The sequence below is a fragment of the Empidonax traillii genome, unplaced genomic scaffold (genome assembly GCF_003031625.1).
Source record: "Empidonax traillii isolate 1590-97213 ecotype Southwest subspecies unplaced genomic scaffold, ASM303162v1 scaffold410:size520991, whole genome shotgun sequence".
NCBI classification, from domain to species: Eukaryota; Metazoa; Chordata; class Aves; order Passeriformes; family Tyrannidae; genus Empidonax; species Empidonax traillii.
The window spans coordinates 366,397-384,344 of NW_020955603.1; the positions used below are offsets into that span (position 1 = coordinate 366,397).

The 17,948-nt window shown below is 43.8% G+C and overlaps 1 protein-coding gene and 1 long non-coding RNA gene across 14 annotated transcripts in view; one reads left to right on the plus strand and one right to left on the minus strand.

Moving 5' to 3' along the window:
• Window positions 1-7,053, minus strand: part of PLEKHA7 (pleckstrin homology domain containing A7) — a 155,568-nt gene extending 148,515 nt beyond the window's left edge. For 3 of the 13 annotated variants that reach the window (XM_027893905.1, XM_027893897.1, XM_027893909.1), the window contains exons 1-3: window positions 6,338-6,459; window positions 6,137-6,213; window positions 5,933-5,990 (exon numbers count right to left, since the gene is read on the minus strand). In XM_027893905.1, the coding sequence (XP_027749706.1) occupies window positions 5,933-5,990; window positions 6,137-6,213; window positions 6,338-6,420 (218 nt within the window). In that variant the 5' untranslated portion in view covers window positions 6,421-6,459. Of the gene's footprint in view, window positions 1-5,932; window positions 5,991-6,136; window positions 6,214-6,337; window positions 6,460-6,911 lie in introns of those variants that run through there. The other 10 variants (XM_027893896.1, XM_027893903.1, XM_027893906.1 and 7 more) reach the window with 7 other exon arrangements.
• LOC114062469 lies at window positions 5,883-16,185 on the plus strand. The gene is made up of 4 exons (XR_003572388.1): window positions 5,883-6,389; window positions 7,807-7,912; window positions 10,769-10,865; window positions 15,123-16,185. It is a non-coding gene; the product is annotated as an uncharacterized LOC114062469 (long non-coding RNA).
• The last annotated feature ends 1,763 nt before the right edge of the window (window positions 16,186-17,948 follow it).

Below are 17,948 nucleotides of genomic sequence, written 5' to 3' on the forward strand. Positions count from 1 at the left end.
AAAAGAAAACAAAACCCCAGCACCTGCTCTTATAGGCTTCTCCCTCCCCCAAGGAATGCACCCAATATTCCTCTTCATTCATACACCTCGCTGAATCAAACCGCACATGGCATTTCCCAAACACACACATTTCCAAGCTTGCTCTTCCAGAGGACACTCTGAAATTCAGGCAGCGTGAAAGCACCCTTTTCCTGTTTTCTGGGAGCTGAACTACAAAGTACTCTGTTGGCTGTCTGCAATTGTCAGCAATCCTTGCCTGAGCACAAATCTATCAGCATTTTCTTCACTCATTAATGAGTGATCTCTCATTTTAGCTGTCATCAAAAAAGGACACTTAATTGTTTCCCCAACTGGAATGAAACATGGCTACTGTATCTAACCAGCAGATCCAATATTCCCAGCTCAATTCTGTTCACAACCCAGGAGAACAAAATTTATTAAAACAGGCTGCCTGACCAAGCCCAGAGCCACAGAATTAAGGACGAGAGAACACAGAGAAACTCGTCAAAGCTGTAATATTTACTTTTACTGTAAATAGTTCTGTTTCCCATAGGCCAAATGGAACACTTTATCCCAAGAAAATTAAGAAGAAGAATCAACACATTTTCACCCCCAGCCTGGCAGTGTTTCTCCTGCTGCCTAATCTCCTGCGAATGAGCCAGTAGAGGCCGCTCAAGACCATGGATCGCTCCTGCAGAACTCCGGGATGGGACAGCTTCCCGACCCTCGCCTTTCAACACATCAGCCGGTTCTAGCATCTTTTTTCCACTTCCCAATTTCATACCTGCTTTTCCACCCGTATAAGTCACCTCAGTGAAGTCCAGTCCTCTTAAGGGCACCTCCTGACTGTAGGTTATCATCAGTTACTAGAATTCAGGTTGCTGTACATGGTGCTCTCAAGATTTATCCAAACTAGACCTTTTCCCCATTGCTGTGGAACCAGTCCAGGTTTCCTTCCCTAAAAGCTTCCTCATGAAACTCTACAGCACACAAAGCACTTCCATTTTGCCGGAGACTGTGTTCAGATTTTCTAGAGATGGCGTAAACTTATCACTTTTGGTGAAGTTCTCACATGGTTCCAGCTACCTAGTTTTTATTCTGCTTCAAGAGCTTCTCACAACTCAAACTGGCCATGCACAGCAATGCTACAGTGCTTTCATAGGCCAGCTCCTCACAGGTGGGTTTCATGTCAGTTCATACACTTACTTATCCATTAATTGAGACCCTTTATCTAAGCACAGGTAAAGAACCCCAAAGGACATGATCTATATGGAAGATCTCATTATGAAGCTCATCACTACTCCTTCGTAGTTAAGTGCTTCAATATCTTTTACTTCTACAGCAACAGCCACCGTGGAAAAGAGGGTAAGAACAAGAAATAATAATTTGTCTTTACAGCAGGTTGTGGAATACATAGTCAACAGTGCTTCAGCCCACATAAACAGCCACTAAAAGGAAACAGTTTTCAACATCCTGCTAGGAGTGGGGAACACAGGAATTTCTGCAGGGCAGAAGACACTTGTTGATTAAACTTATTAATGAGATTATAAAACAATCTTCTCAGATAATCAAAAGGACTGAACTCAATAATCCAGATGGTCTCTTCCCCTTTGGGCTTCTGTGATTAAATAATCATTAAGTGAGTATCAGCTAGAGCCCACACTGGGTGAATCTGAGCTTCGGTGTAATTTTCAGTGACATTGTACCTGAATGTACAGGCTTGACGTGGAATAATCAAAGTCAAAAAGGCAGACTTCAGTTTAGTGTGCTTTGCTCTTTAACTATTTCCAAACACTTGAAATACATACCACACATATTTCCTTCATAGAGTACAAGCTAAATAGAAGACCTAAAAAATAACAGTTGCAAAACAGTTACTATTACTATGAACATGCCAATTTCACAGTTTTGTTTGTTGTACATCCACTGTTACCCAAAGAAGAGGCCATGTTGAAATAAAAACTGACTTCAGATATTTAAGTGCTGATTTCTACTCTTCCTGATTCTAGGTAACAATTTGAATGCAATATTACCTTTGAGATGTGCAATACTACAGCAGCAGTACACTTTTTTTAACACACTTAAATACAAGCCAGTTAGGTATCTAACACTGGAAGAACAGATCCTTTCACATCAGTAGTCATATCAATCTTTGAAAGCTATAAAAATGTAATAAAAAAGCATTCCACACTTTCAAAGCTTTCCAACTTCCCCAAGTCTTTTGGATGACCAGAAAGAGGTAAGCAAATGGAAACAAAAATCTGAACTATCACACATACATGCACTGGTTTACCATCAGTCATTACTTGCCCTACTTGTCCCCAGTCTCCTTCCCCAAAGAGAGTCTGCCAACCACAACACTTCACATCAGCAACCCAACTACCACAAACAAACCAGAGCCAGTGCTGTCAAGTTTCCATTCAATTCCACATAAGCTCAGCAACAACCTTTCTGCAGCAACTCTCCCATAAAGCAGCTGCCCAACAAACACAAGACTTCTCGAAAACATCAACAAACAAACAAAAGAGATGGAAAAGAATGGTGCAAGATGTACTGAGCATTCCAAGCCAGAAAATGCAACACCCGTGATACTTTTAGACAAATAGGTTTTACCAAAACTACCCAATGGAGATCCAGAAAAATCAGTTTATACATAATTTATTGTTTTATTTAGTGATTTTAGGATAAGAGGCGGAACTGCACTAATAGGGTTTGCTACTATCAAGAAAACCTGAATAACTGGAACAGATAAAATCATTCACAAAGGCATGGATGGGAAAAAATGGGAAGAACTGGAATGTAGCTTCCTAATATAACTTAACAGTCTTAGAAGTCAAAGCAGAAAAGGAAAAGAAAGATCTGCATGTATCAGTCAATTGGCAGCATTCTCATGAGCTGTCAGTGTGGGCGTCTTTCCTAAATACACAAACAACCTAAAATGCAGAAAACTGAGAAATTTTTAGAGCCAAAAAAGCACTTTTGTTGTGTGAGAGCCTCACAAAAGCTCACTCCAGCATACGATTCCGTTCACTCAAATGCAACAAAGATGACTTCATGTTGCAAGAGGTGCAGAGAAAACTACAGCATAATCAAGGAGACAGAGAGCCCTTTTTAAAGGTCTGGACAAAGAACCCAGCTTGCTTAGCTGAGCAAAACAAGGCTAAGAGGGAATGTGATTTCAGACGAGCATCTCAAGTAAATAACCAAAGGGAAAATAGTACTCCTTAGACTACAGGACATCTGTCTAACTACAGAACAGCAAAAAAACATTCTAAATCACAGCACATTGGTTTGGAAAGCTTCTGTCCAACAGAAGTAGAGTTCTGGAAATTTTCAAACTCCAGTTATGTGAAAAGGGGAGAAAAGCTCACCTGGCTTTGATATTAACCTTAACCAGATTATAAACCTTTGTTTTACTGTATGATGTGTCAGTTTTGTCCACAGTATAGAAAGAAGCAATACAGACATGGAAGTAAATGGACATAGGATTAGTTAAGGTTTTTTTATGTCAGACACCTCACATCCAATGTTTTATCTAATATTTTCATTACTGCTGCACCAGAAATCAGGTATTTAAGATACATTAAGTAAGTGGCCAGAGTGGAAAACTACAATACTGGGCTGTATTAATACTGGAAATTATCACAAGGGAGAGAGGTTACTTGGAATATTCCTCCCAACACCCTTCAATAAATTATTAGCCAAGGAGTAACAATGCACTTAGGAAATTTCTGTGGATGACACCAGACTGGAACTATCACCAGTACAAAGAGGACTAGGTAGTTATCCAGGAGAATTCATGGGTTTTGTGAGCTGGAATGCCAGAAAATGGAACTTAATACCACAACATGTGAAATCATGCGTTTAGGGACCAGTAACCTTTTCTGTAAGCTGAGAACTCATCACGTGGTAGCAACATAGGAGGAATGAACAGAGCTGTGAGGTATGGAAATCATCATCTAAGGATGCTGATGTTTATATGAGCACAAGGAGAGCTCAGTATGTTTAGGGAAATCAAAATAAGAAATTCCACTTGGCTCAGGAAGCCTCTGAGCTGAAATCAGAGAAGCTAGAGCAGTGCTGGGGGAAGTATCAGTGCTGAAAAGGTGAATATCATATTCAGTATCAGGTGACTCGGGTCTGAAGCAGTACAGTTGACAGATTTAAGTCAAAAAATCGCTGTGCCTCCTCACAAAACTTCGCTTGACTAAAGATGATCAGGTTTACCCAACTGCTCTGTCAAATACATGCTCCATTCCCTATTTCATTTCCTAGAGCAATTCCAGCCCAAGCTAAAGAATGTTATGACAATGCACTGCCCACAACTCTAACTTAATGGATCAGAAATTAAAAGTTTTGTAACTGGCTGACACACAAGACACTAAGTGCTCTTCCAAATAGAGCAGCTGGGAACAAGAATTTAAGCTGTTCTAAAACTGCACTAGTAAGTTTCTGGAAAGGACAGAAAAGCAAATAGATGTATTCCTACATCTAGAAGTTTGTCTTTATGTACCCAGGTAAAGGATCTGCTTACACTACACTTACAGACTGGACACTTACCTTATTTTAGAGTTTCATCAGCCACCTATGTAACCAAAAGAACTTTTATTCCTTTCTTTCAACTCACTACCCACAGATAAAGGGTGGCAACTCTAAGTGGTATTACGCTGCTCTCCAATGCCTTGCTACCACCTCCTTTAGTCAAGGGCTAAACTAACTGCCCAGTCCAGCACTGTAAGGAATTCTCTGGCTCAGATAAACAGAGATTCAATGCCTTTTTTATCCTTTATAGGTGAAAAATGGACATATTAGGATCATCTGGAACTTTATTTAACAAACATTCTACCATGCAAGGCATTTCAGATGCCTTCAGTCAATTCCTCCTTCCAAGTCAATTCCTAGCACAGTAGAGTTTGGAAATCTGATGTTTACTAAAAACCTAAAGTTTGTCAAAGGTTTTGGGGTAAGCTCTGTAGGCATTTCAAAACTAGACAACTATGACACAACTGTTAGCAGTTACTGGGGGCTGTAATTAATGACCTGGGCTAGCCATCCCAGTCCTGCACTGAAGCAATAAGATAGTCTCAGTGTTTTCCAAGCTGTCTTAGTTCCATTAAATTTGTCAGGCATTCAGACTTCCAAAGGAAAAATGCAATGGCATCACAAGTGACACTTATCTCTATATGCAGGACGTCCCTGAGTTGTACTGATTTGATTAAATCTTTACTTTTACATCAGCGTTTACATTTGTAAAAGCCTTGTATATGCAACGTTCTAAAGTGGCTCCCTTAATTATGCTACTTTACTCCAATATGTTGGCATCCCACAGAACAAAAGCACCTCAATAAGCAGCACATCTCTGCTTTTAACTGTTCCCTGAATGAGAAATGCTACAAGAAAGACCCGACGGCCACCACCAGCCCCGGAACGGCAAGTTCATCTGTTCAGCCCCGTCTCTGGGAAGAAACACTAGAGGAAGCCTTTCATTTGCAAAACTTCCCGGGGCTGCGTCCACAGCCACGAGCCACTTAAAACAACAAAACCACCATCCACACCTTCCACCACGGCCGGCGCTCAGCAGTGCAACGCTCCACCTGACACACACCGCTCTGGAAATACCGGGGAGGGGGGAGGAAACAACACCAAAAGAAAAAGAAAAAAAAAAAAAAAAGGAAAAGTGAAGAGCCGCCTCCGAGCGAACCTGTTGCTGAGCACCGCGAGAGCGCGGCTGCGGAGGATCCCGCATCCCGCCGCTCCCGGCAGCCAACTCTGCCCGTGGCTCGGCGCACCCCGCTGTGCCTCCAGCCCGCGGATCGTTAACGAGCCCGGCGGACGTGCGGGGCCGGTGCGGGGGTGGGAGCGGCTCAGCCGAGCCCCCGGGCGGGCCGGGGCCGCGCCGCCAGCGCCCCCGGGGCTGCGAGCGGGTACTCACTCGATGAAGTAGCTGGCGCCCTCCTCCGAGAACCCCTCCTCCCATCCGCGGGGCAGGTCTGCAAGGCACGGGGGAAAGAGAGAGACAGAGAGAGAAAGAGATTGAGAGCGGGAAGGAGGGGTGAGAACTTCGCCCGGCCGCGGGGAGGGAGGGGGGCGAGGAGGGGGCGCCGCTCGCGGGCCCCGCCGCCCCCCGGGCACCCACCTGAGCGGATCATGTGGCCGGAGTTGACGGGCTCCCCGGTGCGAGGGTGCAGCCAGGTGGTGGTGCGGGTCAGGTCGCTGAGAAGGGAGAAGCGGAAAACATGCACCTGTTAGCGGTGACTGCGTGCGGCCGCCCGGGCGGGCGGGCGGGAGCGGGGCCGCCCTCCCTCCTCCCCGCACCCCTCGCGCGGCGCCCCCTTACTCGATGAAGAAGACGCGCCCGTCCCTGCAGACGCCGTAGGACCAGTGCTCAGGTAGAGTGTCCCGCCCCACCGCCGCCGCCATGTTCGCCGTGCGCGCCGCCGGCCGGGGCGGGGGTGCGGGCGGGCGGGCGGCCGGCGCTCGGCGCCCAGCGCCCGGCTCGGCTCGGCAGCGCCACCGCGGCCGCCGCCGGCGCGGTGCGGGCGGGGGGCGACACCTCCCGCCCCTCGGGAGGCCGCGGGCTCGGCGGCGGGAGCGGGAGCTGTGCGGAGGCGCCGGCCGGCTTTGTCCGCCGCTGCCCCGCGCCCGCCCCCCGGACCCGCGTGCGCCGGTGGCCCCGTCCCCGGCGCGGCCGGCGAGGCGCAGCGGCCCCCCGCGGTCACCTCCGCGGCCACCTCAGCCCCGCGGGCACCACCCGGCAGCGAGAGGGTGCTCGGGGGCAGGAGCGGCCCCGGGGGAGGGCGCGCATCCCCAGGGACGCTCCTCGCTCGCTCGGGAGAGTCTCGTGCTCCGGTGTGGGAGCCGCGTCCGGAACGCCCGGGGGAGAGGGTCGGGATGTACAGGTGTGAGCGCACCTGGCTGCCGCCGCGCCCCGGGGTACGCGATCGCCAGCGCTGGCAGGTGAGGAGAGGCAGACGGGCCGAAGGGACTTTGAACCTTGGACGCACATGGGACGGTGGCAGCAAGGTTAAAACACATCGCAGAGAGGCAGGAAGAGCCAGGCGACAAAGCAGAGCTGTCACCGGTATCGCGAGGGACCTGTGCCAGCCCCTGTGTTCATCAGTGACCTAGAAAAGGCGGGAGTGGTAACATGAGAGAGCCCGCTCAGTGCATTTCAGTGAGGCTTTGCTGGCTCCCAGCTCAGACCTGTGACACCAAGATCCGTACAGGTGCTGCAGACGGGGATGCTACAGCCAAGAACGGAGTGAAGTGCTCCAGGCAAAGCTGAGGTCACCCAGAGTGTGGTGATGGGACAGGCAAAGGGATGCTCTGCCGCACAGCAGAGCCCTTAGGCTTCTTACTCTCGTCCTCTGTGCCAGCCTGCAGAGGATGGGTTCCAGGTGAGGGAGTCCTGGCTGGTGCCTTGGGTTGGCCATAGTGGTAGTTGCAGCAGGAGAAGGAGATTGGCAAAGCTGAGGGGTTCAGGGTGTGAAAACCTCCACCTGCTTCTTTCATTGAGGGCAGCAGTGCTGGAGCCAAGCATGGCTCTGGGGAGGTCTTGCTGGTCTGATACTGGGGAGAACAAAAGGATCAAAAAGCCAGGAGGTGGGATGTTAGCTAGCCTAGGGTAGAAAGAGGATGTTAAACAGGGAAAAGACAGGCTGCAAAGAGAGGCAGGAAAGGGTAGGTGTGCCTGACTGGGGACAGGTTAGTAAAATAGAGGAGACCACTGAGGACATGGCTGTGGAGGAGAGGAAGAACCCCTGTATGCAGTACAGGGAAAATGATAATCTTTGCTTTTTCTTCCAGATAACCAAAATAAATAATCAGAAGAAAGTAGGAGGCAGGAAAAACAGCCTCATTGGGAAGAGAGAGGGCTTTGCTCAATTTCATACCAGTTTCAGACAACATGCAGGTATGGTGCATCAGGATGGCCTTGTCTGGACCTCCCTTTTTGGCCACTACTGGAGAAGAGGACACTATACCAGTGTCATTTTCTAACAACAAAGAATGGTTGTTACTGTGAGACACATTGCAGGCTAAATGTTGCAAAGTTGTTTGATTTCAGTTGCACAGGAGAAAGCATGGGCTTGAAATCAAGAGTTTGGTAGGGGTTTAGTGAAAGTCTAGCAGAGTCTTAAACCTGCAGAACTATTGCTAACTTCTCTAGACTAATTTCTCTGGCAGCACACCATCAAAAACTCTTCCTCAGTATTATCATCTTCCAGTAATTCACAGAAATTTAGTTCATCCACAATTACAAAGGAGGAGTATCTTGTAGCCCTTTATCCTAAGTCAGAATTTTGATTAAAACTTCTAATACTAAATCTTCAGTGTTGCTTTTCTTTGAAACTGTATTGGGTTTCCATGGCAAAGTTTTGGTAGCAGGGGGGCTGCAGGGGTGGCTTCTGTATGAAGCTGCTGGACGCTTCGCTTATGTCCAAGAGAGCCAATGCCAGCCAGCTCCAAGACCAAGCTGCTGGCCAAGGCCAAGCTGAACCCATCAGTGACACTGGTAGCACCTCTGGGATAATGTATATAAAAAGGGGGAAAAGTTATTGTGCTGGAAGAATTGCAGTCAGACAAGAAAGGAGCACGAATATGTGAGAGAAACAGCCACGCAGGCACCAAGGTCAGTGCAGAAGGAGGCAGGGGAGGAGGTGCTCCAGGTGCCAGAGCAGAGATTCCCTGGCAGCCTGTGGTGGAGCCCATGGTGAGGCAGCTGTGCCCCTGCAGCCCATGGAAGTCTGTGGGAATGCAGAGATCCACCTGCAGCCTGTAGAGGATCCCATGCTAGAGCAGGTGGATGGACAAAGGAGTATGTGACCCCGTGGAAGCCTGTGCTGGAGGAGGGTTCTGGCAGGGACCTCTGGACCCATGGAGAGAGGAGCCCACAGTGGAGCAGGTTTGGTGGCAGGACGCATGACCCCAGGGGACACAAACACTGGAGCTGTCTTTTCCTCAAGGACTGCACCCTGTGGAAGGAACCCACCTACATCAGCTCGTGAACAGCTGCAGCCCATGGGAAGGACTTAGTTGGAGAAGTTCATGGAGAACTGTCATCCACAGAAGGGACCCCATGCTGGAGCAGGGGAGGAGTGTGAGGAGTCCTTCCCCTGAGAAGGAACAGCAATGTGTGATGAACTGACCACAACCCCCATTCACATCCTCCTGTGCCAGTGATGGGGAGGAGGTAGAGAATCAGGAGTAAAATTGGAAGAAGGTGGGTCGGGGGAAGGTGTTTTTAAGATTTGATTTTATTATTCAATATACTACTCTGATGTGATTGGTAATAAATTAAATTCATTTCCCCAAGTCAAGTCAGTTTTGCCCATGACAGTAACTACTGAGTGCTCTCTCCCCGTCCTTATCTTGACCCATGAGCCTTTCATATTTTCTCTCCCCTGTCCATTTGAGGAGGGGTAGAGACAAAGTGGCTTTGGTGGGCACCTGGCATCCAGACAGCATCAGCCCAACAGAGAAGCCCTGACAATTGTGAGTCACTGAGGTAATGCTGTGGTTAGATATGAGTTATCACAGAACTTGCAATAAGGTCAGTTCTCATGCAATTAAAAAGTAAATCAAATACAAGTTGCTTAGTGTCATTGCACGTTTAGGTCTGTGCAGAAGAGATGAGACAAAGTTTTGCTCTGGAAAGATTAATTTGCCTTGATGCTATGAAGGAAGTCTTTCATGTTCCGTCAGCTGCATGAACTCATTGAATTGAGCTTGGAACTCCACCACACTTTGGCCAGTGGACCACCATGATAAAATAGGCTTCTCCACTTCAATAGTAACTTAATTGAATAAACATTATTGTGTTTTGGATTTCAGGTCCTAAAAGCATCTGTACGGGGTCAGACTAAATGTCTGGTTAGCCCAATATTCAGTCTCACGCCCCAACAGGAGCAGGTGCCAGTAAAGAGTGCAAGAGCCAGACAATCATATGCAACTCCCCAGCTTCTTCCCTTTATCCCTTAACTATGGTACCTACATCTAATGCTTGCCTTCAGAAGCTCTGAGCTCAGAAAGCTCTTGAGCAAGATATTATTTACATATGTAACTCCTAATGAGTTTTTTTTTTTTGTGAACCTGTCCAGACTACAGCCCACATAACTTCCAGCCAGCCAGTAGCAGAGCGTTCCTCGTTCATTTTACCTGAGCTGTGTATGAAGAGCCACCTTCTTCTGTTTGGTTTGATCCCAGATCCTATTTCATTGATTCCCTTCAGTTCTTGCTATGAAAGAGACAGTGGTCATCTAGTGCAGCCTCCTGCAGAGCCACCATTGAATTTAGACCAGGTGGCTCAGGCCCTTGTCCAGTTAAGGGTGTGAAAATGCTCCAAGGACAGAAATTCCACAGCCTCTTTTAGCAACTTATTCCCATGTTCTTGTGGTGAACATACTGTCACTATATCAAGTTAGAAACTCCCTTTTTCAATTTGTCACCCTTGTTATATGACCAGATACTGAGTTGATGCATCATGTTGCCTCTGGCATTAGCATATTATCACATACATCTGTTAATTACAGGCAAATACATTATTGAAAAAGCATGTTTTATTACATGAACTTGCAGAGTTCTATTCTAAAAATAAGAAAAAGATGAAAACTTACTCTAGATTCATACAAGTCCACAAGCTGACTTGTGTTGGGCCTATCAGAAGGTAGGTTTATGATTTAGATCCCTAGAAGAAGAATGCCTCCAGGCATCATTCATTAATAATTTTATCGGATTCTTCTGATTTTTCCTTTCTCTTTTTCTTTTCCAGGCTCTGGTTCCAGTTGTCCCTGGCTGATGTCGGCCACTTTTCTATTACATATCATTCATTGCTCTCTAGAGGCACTGTGTGGAAGAAACTATTTGAGGTAAAATTAGGAGTTTGAGGCCACAATATCAGGAACTCAGCTAGAGGTAGTGAAATATGTTCTTCAACAACATTAAGGGTCTAATAAAAGCTGTGAGATTTGAGGCTCCCTTTATTGATAACTGAGTAATTCAAGGAGACATGCTGAGATCCCTGAATACTGCAAGTTTGAATCTAAATATGGCAGCTTTATAGGAATGTATTACTAATGTTGCTTGCTTTGTCTGCATCCCCTGGGAACACTTTGGATGAATTAATTAATTTTTTTCTGCCTTGGGAGAGCAGTGGTATATATTTTAAAGTATGTCAAAATCTGTATCTACACTTTCATAGAAACATAGAATCACAGAATGCGTTGGGTTGGAAGGGACCTTAAAGATCATCTAGTTCCAGCCTTCCCATCGTGGGCAGGGACACCTTTCAATAAACCAGGTTGCTCACAGCTCCATCCAACCTGTCCTTGAACACTTCCAGGGATGGGGTATCCACTGTTTCTCTGGGCAACCCGTTCCAGTGCCTCACCATCCTCACAGTGAAGAATTTCTTCCTCATAGGTAATCTAAAACTGCCCCCTTTCAGTTTAAAAGTGTTACCCGTTTTCCTATCACTACATGCCTATGCTATTTCCAGTGTAAAATCACTGAATATGAACATCCTTTCTACATCATACCTCTCCTTTGTTTTCAGCCCTTGCCCTTACAACTTCACCCTGTCAGTGGCAACATCCAAATCTTTTAATTTCCTCTTTTTTCCACTTCTATTACACACATCACCACCCCTTACACAAGTCAAGTCTGCATGTTTCCCTGCAGTTTTTCAACCCTTCATATACTATAACTTTTCAACAAAACATGGAGTAGGAATCTGCAAATAATGCTGGAGACATTATATAGGAATAATAATTAAAAAAAAATAAAAAGTATAATTTCTATCAGTCACAATTAGATCCAGTGTCTAGGAGGTTACAGAATCACAGCTGGATTTCAGGCTGCCTTGTACTCTAATGATCTATTTCTTATTTTCCTGAGAATTGAATACAATTGAATTTGATGATTTAGAGGCTGCTGCTGCTTCAGGAAACTTAAATGAGGTACAATGCATAGAAAAGCCTGCTAGTTATGACTTTTTCATCATGGTCTGTACATTTGGTAAAGGACAAGCACAATCTATAAAAGGTGCAAGGCCAGACAGAGGCAGAGCATTTAAAGAGCAGTGAAATTCAATTATTAAATCTTGGTTAAGAACGCAAAACTTGTAATATGCCTTTTAGCATGATTTTGCAGCTGTGCCCAGAACAGCTGAGAATTAAAACCACAAAAGGTTTCATGGTAAGACAGATTAATTTGCAAGACAATTTCAGAGCAATTCTGATTATACTGAAATATAGGTTATGCAACCAAATTGTTCTTCAAGATTGTGCAGTGCAATTCCCATCCAGCAGTGGCAAGTGCTTGAGAGAGCAGAAATCAATACCCTGATTCTTACAGGTAGAAGAATATGTTATCAGACGATAGGGAAATACAAAATATGAAAGAGGTCTTGGAGACATTAGGCAAATCGACATGCCTGGAAAATTTTCAGTGCCATTACTCCAAAACTACAATGCTTTTTCAGATGATGGAAAAACTTTACTAAGGAATCACTATGGAATATTTGTTCAAATTGGGGAAAACAACTTTTAACTGTTGGATTCCCAAACAGCATGGGAAAAAGCCATTTCAGGAGAACAGCATTAATGATTCCAAAAATAGCACAAGAAGAGGAACAGATTTCTGGCTAACTCAAGGACATATGCTGAAGTCCTCAACTGCTGCAAATTTTAACCCACAAAAAATGGTAGACTTCAGACACTTCCAGATAGCTTGCCTTCCAAAGGAATTAGAGAGAAAAAGGGAATATATGTAATGGATTACTTAATGGCAGTAATTCAGTAAAGAATAAAAATATTAGTATATGACAACTCTCCAATTATTTGGAAGATAAAAAATGACCATGCACAGCTAATACCTGTGTCATGCTGTAGGATAAAGAGCACTATAAAGAGAAGATCAAATATGCAAAAAGATTTGCTTTATTTTCGAGTCCCAAGTCCAAAAGTTGTTTACAACAAGAAGAGGACAAACTAAAAATATTCAAGTCAAAGAAAGACCAAATGCTACCTTACTGGCTATGGAAAGCAAGCAAGATAACAAAAAGATCATTATTGTATTATTTCAAAATCAAAATGCAGTTGATGGGATTTAATACATACTAATCAAATTTTTTTCCATGGTCATCCATGTCAGGGCAAGAAGAAATCAGCTTGATTTATGCAACATAAATTTGAAGATAGAAATACATAGAAATATTCCAAAATGTAATGAGGAGCAAAACTGCCTAAGTAGGAATGCCATGGTATTTCCTTTATCACCAGTTTCTGAAGGCTGGCCCTGACAAAGCTTCTGGCAGGGAGATTCTAAGCATACTTATTTTAGTTTAGATCAGGAATTATGAAGAGATGACCTCACAAGATCCCTTTTAGCCTGGATTTCTATGAAAAATAAAAGCCGATACAAAATGTTAAGAATTTTAGAAATAGTTGTCATTGCCTGACATGTACTAAAATACACCATTATTGAGTGTCTGACTAGTTCACAGGAAGAATTCATGGCAGCCATTTGAATTTAAAGATTTCTGTTCTTTACAAGGAGAGGAAGGACAATCCCTGATGTAGTTAAGAAAGATAAGCACTTGTACAATGGCACTCCTGATGACATGACTAAATATAGAGCGCATGCTCATTCCAGATCTGGAATGTTTTCAGTGGAAACTCATAATCCACAGAAGCCAGGAGAGCTAGACACAATGAAGGGCGGCAAGAGTCACTCAAAGTTAGGCCCACCATCTGCAAGACATCACTCAGTTCCAGCCTAAGTACTTTCCAGACAGAATTAATACATATTAATACAATGCCAAATAAATCTTGAACAGAACGGAAAATGCATTGTCACCAATAGATTGTGGTTTGGTTTTTTATAAGTACGACATTAAATGAAACATCGTTTGCATTTTGTGCACAGGACAATTTTTGCTGTGGGGAAAGTGATGGCAAATGTTAGACAAAATAAGATTTTTATAGCCCGTTTCCCTTGCAATAGATTGAGAGGTTTCCCTAAATTTCCATGGGACTAGTGTCAGCAATAGAGTTCCACGAGCACCAGAAGATAAATATAGCTGATAAAATAAGAAAGATTAAATAATGGTAAATCTATTGTTGAGGGATTTCCAAATACGGAAAAAGGAATTATTCATTTTCCTGGCCACTGGAAAGAATATAAACAAGTTCAAATTGTATCCACAGTTCCTTTGAGGAAGATATGGAGCATGACATTGTACAAGAATAGTTTTCAGGCTCACTGTGTCACTGTGATCTGACTGATGACTGCACACAGGCATCAGCCGAGACAGTGACACTGCTGAGCAAGACAGATGGGAAAATGACATTGAGAAGGCAACACTCGTGCTGCATAACAAATCTAAACTTCTCCTTCCAAACCATGCTGAACTCTCCTAGGAGTAAAAAAAAAAATGGTAGTTATCTTTACTTAAAATGTTTTCTTTTCCAAACCACTGTCAGTTTTTAAAAGTATGTTCATGCTGCAAGTACCCTTTGGGGAATCGAGAAGACATCTTCAAAATAATTCTATTTTCCTAACAAATTTCCTTCCTATTTAAAGACATCCTACTGTTTTATCTTTTAGGTGCATATAACGGAATATATCTAATTAACATCTCTCACCAGAATATCCAATTGTCCTAAAGAATTATAGTCAGAGAATCAAGTTACGCACGTCCCCTGAAATACACAAAAATGCATGCAAAAGCAAAAATGAATGAATGCATTTCCTAATTACTAAGTCAATTTACAATTTCCTGTCACACAGGCTTTTATGATTACTATATTTAACACAGCCCTATTGCTTCTTCTCTTCGTTTTCTCTCTTTTGCATTTCACAAAGTCTCAATAATTTACATACCCAGCACCTAGGATGCTCAGACTAGGATATATTTGGTAATCAAAAATTAAATAACAGTCATAATTTTGTCATAACAGGTCTTATCATTCTAAACAGAGGTGGCAATAGTCACATTGCTGCACAGTGTTCAAGTTACTTGTAGAAGGGAGAAATACAGAAGAACAATTATGTGCCAAAGTCACTTACAAGATCATTTCCAGAAATGAAAATTTGTGGGTCTTTTTCTTATTTTTTTGTCAAAGGGCACTGTAAGCCTGGCAGCACTGAGAAGCCCTCAGTTCTTCAGTATTGATATACCTGCAACTATCAACATTTGGTTTGTTTTAAAGCAGGCACTTGAAGTGATTTCCATTCTTATGAACACAGATAGGCTCACTGTCATCCCATAGCTATGGACACCTGAGTATGAGGAAGATCCTTCTTTAAAGAACAGGACAAATGGAAATACAGACATCACTGACCTCTAAGACTAAAAACTTCAATATTTTAAATCAAACTGTTCAATTCTCTGATGTTTCCTCACAAATTATGCATTTTATTTCCTTCCCCAACATGAGATACCTCACTTCTTTGTTCCCATCAAAGCTTTTTTCCTCCAGCTTTGAGTCCATTATCCCATGACTGTTATTACCCCTTTTTTTCCAGCCCCTCTGGCAACTGCCATTACCATATTTGCCCCCCTTTTTGGAATGTTTTACATACCACACTCAAGGCAAGCAGAATGTCACATATTCCCAACGATCTCCCAACTAAGACATTTTTTCTAAAGAAATTAAAGACCCCTAAATTCACTATCCAGGCTTCTCCTGAAGTTTGTTCTTCATTTGCTTTGCAAGACCCGAAACTTCACCCCTGAATCCCCTTAATAGTAAGACCAACTAACATGTTCAACAGGATGTTTTCAAATTTGAATGTGTCAAAGCCTTTGATAAAGCAGATTTTCTCTTCATTTTTCTTAATAAACCCACAAATAGCTTGCTGCTGCTTTGTAGATCACTTAAAACACATCCAGGCATACTAATAGCAATCCCCACACAAGACTCCAGACAAGATTCAATTTTAGCATCTTCTGCCCTATCTTTCCAGAGATGTTACTTTCTCACCATGCTCCTAACTCACCAAGGTGTCAGCCCTTTTCCTAAATAAGCTTTTGCCAGGCAGAACAACCTCTTCTGGCTGTAGTCTCCCAGTTCCTCTATTCAAAGACCTTTGCAGGACAATCTGTTTGGCTCCAGAAGGAGATAACTGAGAGTTAACCACCCTCCCTGATTTTTCTGGTAACATGAAGTGTACATACCTCATCACAGCTTTTCAGCATCCGACTGCCTTCCGGTTTCTTCCTACTTTCTTTTACAATCCTAGAAAGTGTGCCTTCTTGACAGTCCCCCACATCTGTTTGATAGAGATCCCTCTTCCTATGCTGGGCTCAGGTCCTTCCCTGGTTTTATAATCTCCTGCTACACACCTGTATCCCTTCCACTCCTGCCTTCAGTGATTTGCAGCAGCAATCAGTCAGTTTGCAAAGGCAATGCAATAAACCATCTGTATGTGAGCATGACATAACCAGTAGCTATAGTAACAGGAAAGCATACTTTAAACAAAAAACGAAAAACAGAAAAAAATCTGAGGCATATCACTCATCTTTTCCTCCATCCCCAAATATTGCATGGCTCCATAAATACTCTCTTGTGTTACTCCTTCCCCTAGCCCAAAACAGAGCGAGATACAAATAAAACTTTATTTTGCTTGGTTTAAGGGGGGGAAATAAATAAATAATATCACACAACAAAAGTAGAAAGAAAATATTGTCTCCAGAAAAAAGAGAAAAAATAAATCTGTAAGTTGCAAATCTAGGACAGGCAAAATTGTCACTATCCCTGTTCTGCCTTACTTGCTGATACAGGATCAGCCTTAGGACCCTTGTGGGCTGTGAAATTAATTTCCATTGTTCCTTTTTTATTGTCTTGTTTCCTCAGTAATCTCCCCTGCCTGCAGTGAACCATCAGCATGACCACTGTCTCTCAGTTCTATCTCCCACGTAACAGGGACTGCATAGGATTTATTCTTACTCCTCAAAAAGATGGATGGGGTGCAGATGTGAGGCTAATACTTTTGAGTTACAAATGGGTCTTCAGGGCAGCATTACCAAAGGCTTCATCCAGGGCTGAGGCATCATTGCCTGCCTGCGCCAATCCCCAAATCCTGGGTGTGCAGGTGGATTCACAGGGCCTTGGCACCCAGCATGGGAGCCAGCCCTGGGGATGAGAATTCAGAGGAGCCTCCCTGCTGTGCTGGACACACACACAACCAGCTCCTGTAATGCAGCTCCCACCTGAGGCAGCTCTGTGGGTGCAGATCCCCAGAGAGTCCTGGGAGCAGTCTGGGAGATTAGCAAGGGTTGGACACTTTCCCCAGCGTGGTGCTGTGCTGTCTGCAGTGATCAGACCCTGCAGCAGTAAGGCCACATGTTGGTACTTGTGACCCAGCTCACTCTTACACAGAGCTGGAGAGCAATTTCTAATAATGCAGAATAGCAAAGGTAACTTTTAAAACACAAGATATGAAAAGAAGAACCTTCTGCAAGTTCTTGAGAAGAGCTCTTAACTCTGACTGGACTGAGTCAAGGTATTATAGAAAATATGGAGGTGTGTGTGGGGGGGTTAACCATGGTATATTCTTCATTCCTCTAGAGCCTGTGTAGGTGGACTTCCACAGAAAAGACCAAAATAGACTCAGGGCCTCAGCTTACGTTAGCACTAAAAAGGTCAGCAGGGTGCAAAACACTGTTCAGGAAATTATAGCACTCATACCTGCGTCACACATTTTCACTCCTGCTTTTTGCAATACGCACGTCAAAACAGATAAACAATACAGACTCAGTTCATACCAAAAAATATTATTTCTTATAAATTAAACTAACCCTTCTTCATTTACTGCAGTATTACCTCCCAACAAACTATTCTTTCTTATTTGACACTTCCTTCCTTGAAGGAGTAGAACTATTCCATATATATCTTAAATACGTAAAAATTTGTTAATGTTCACAATAAAATCCACCTGAAATAGAT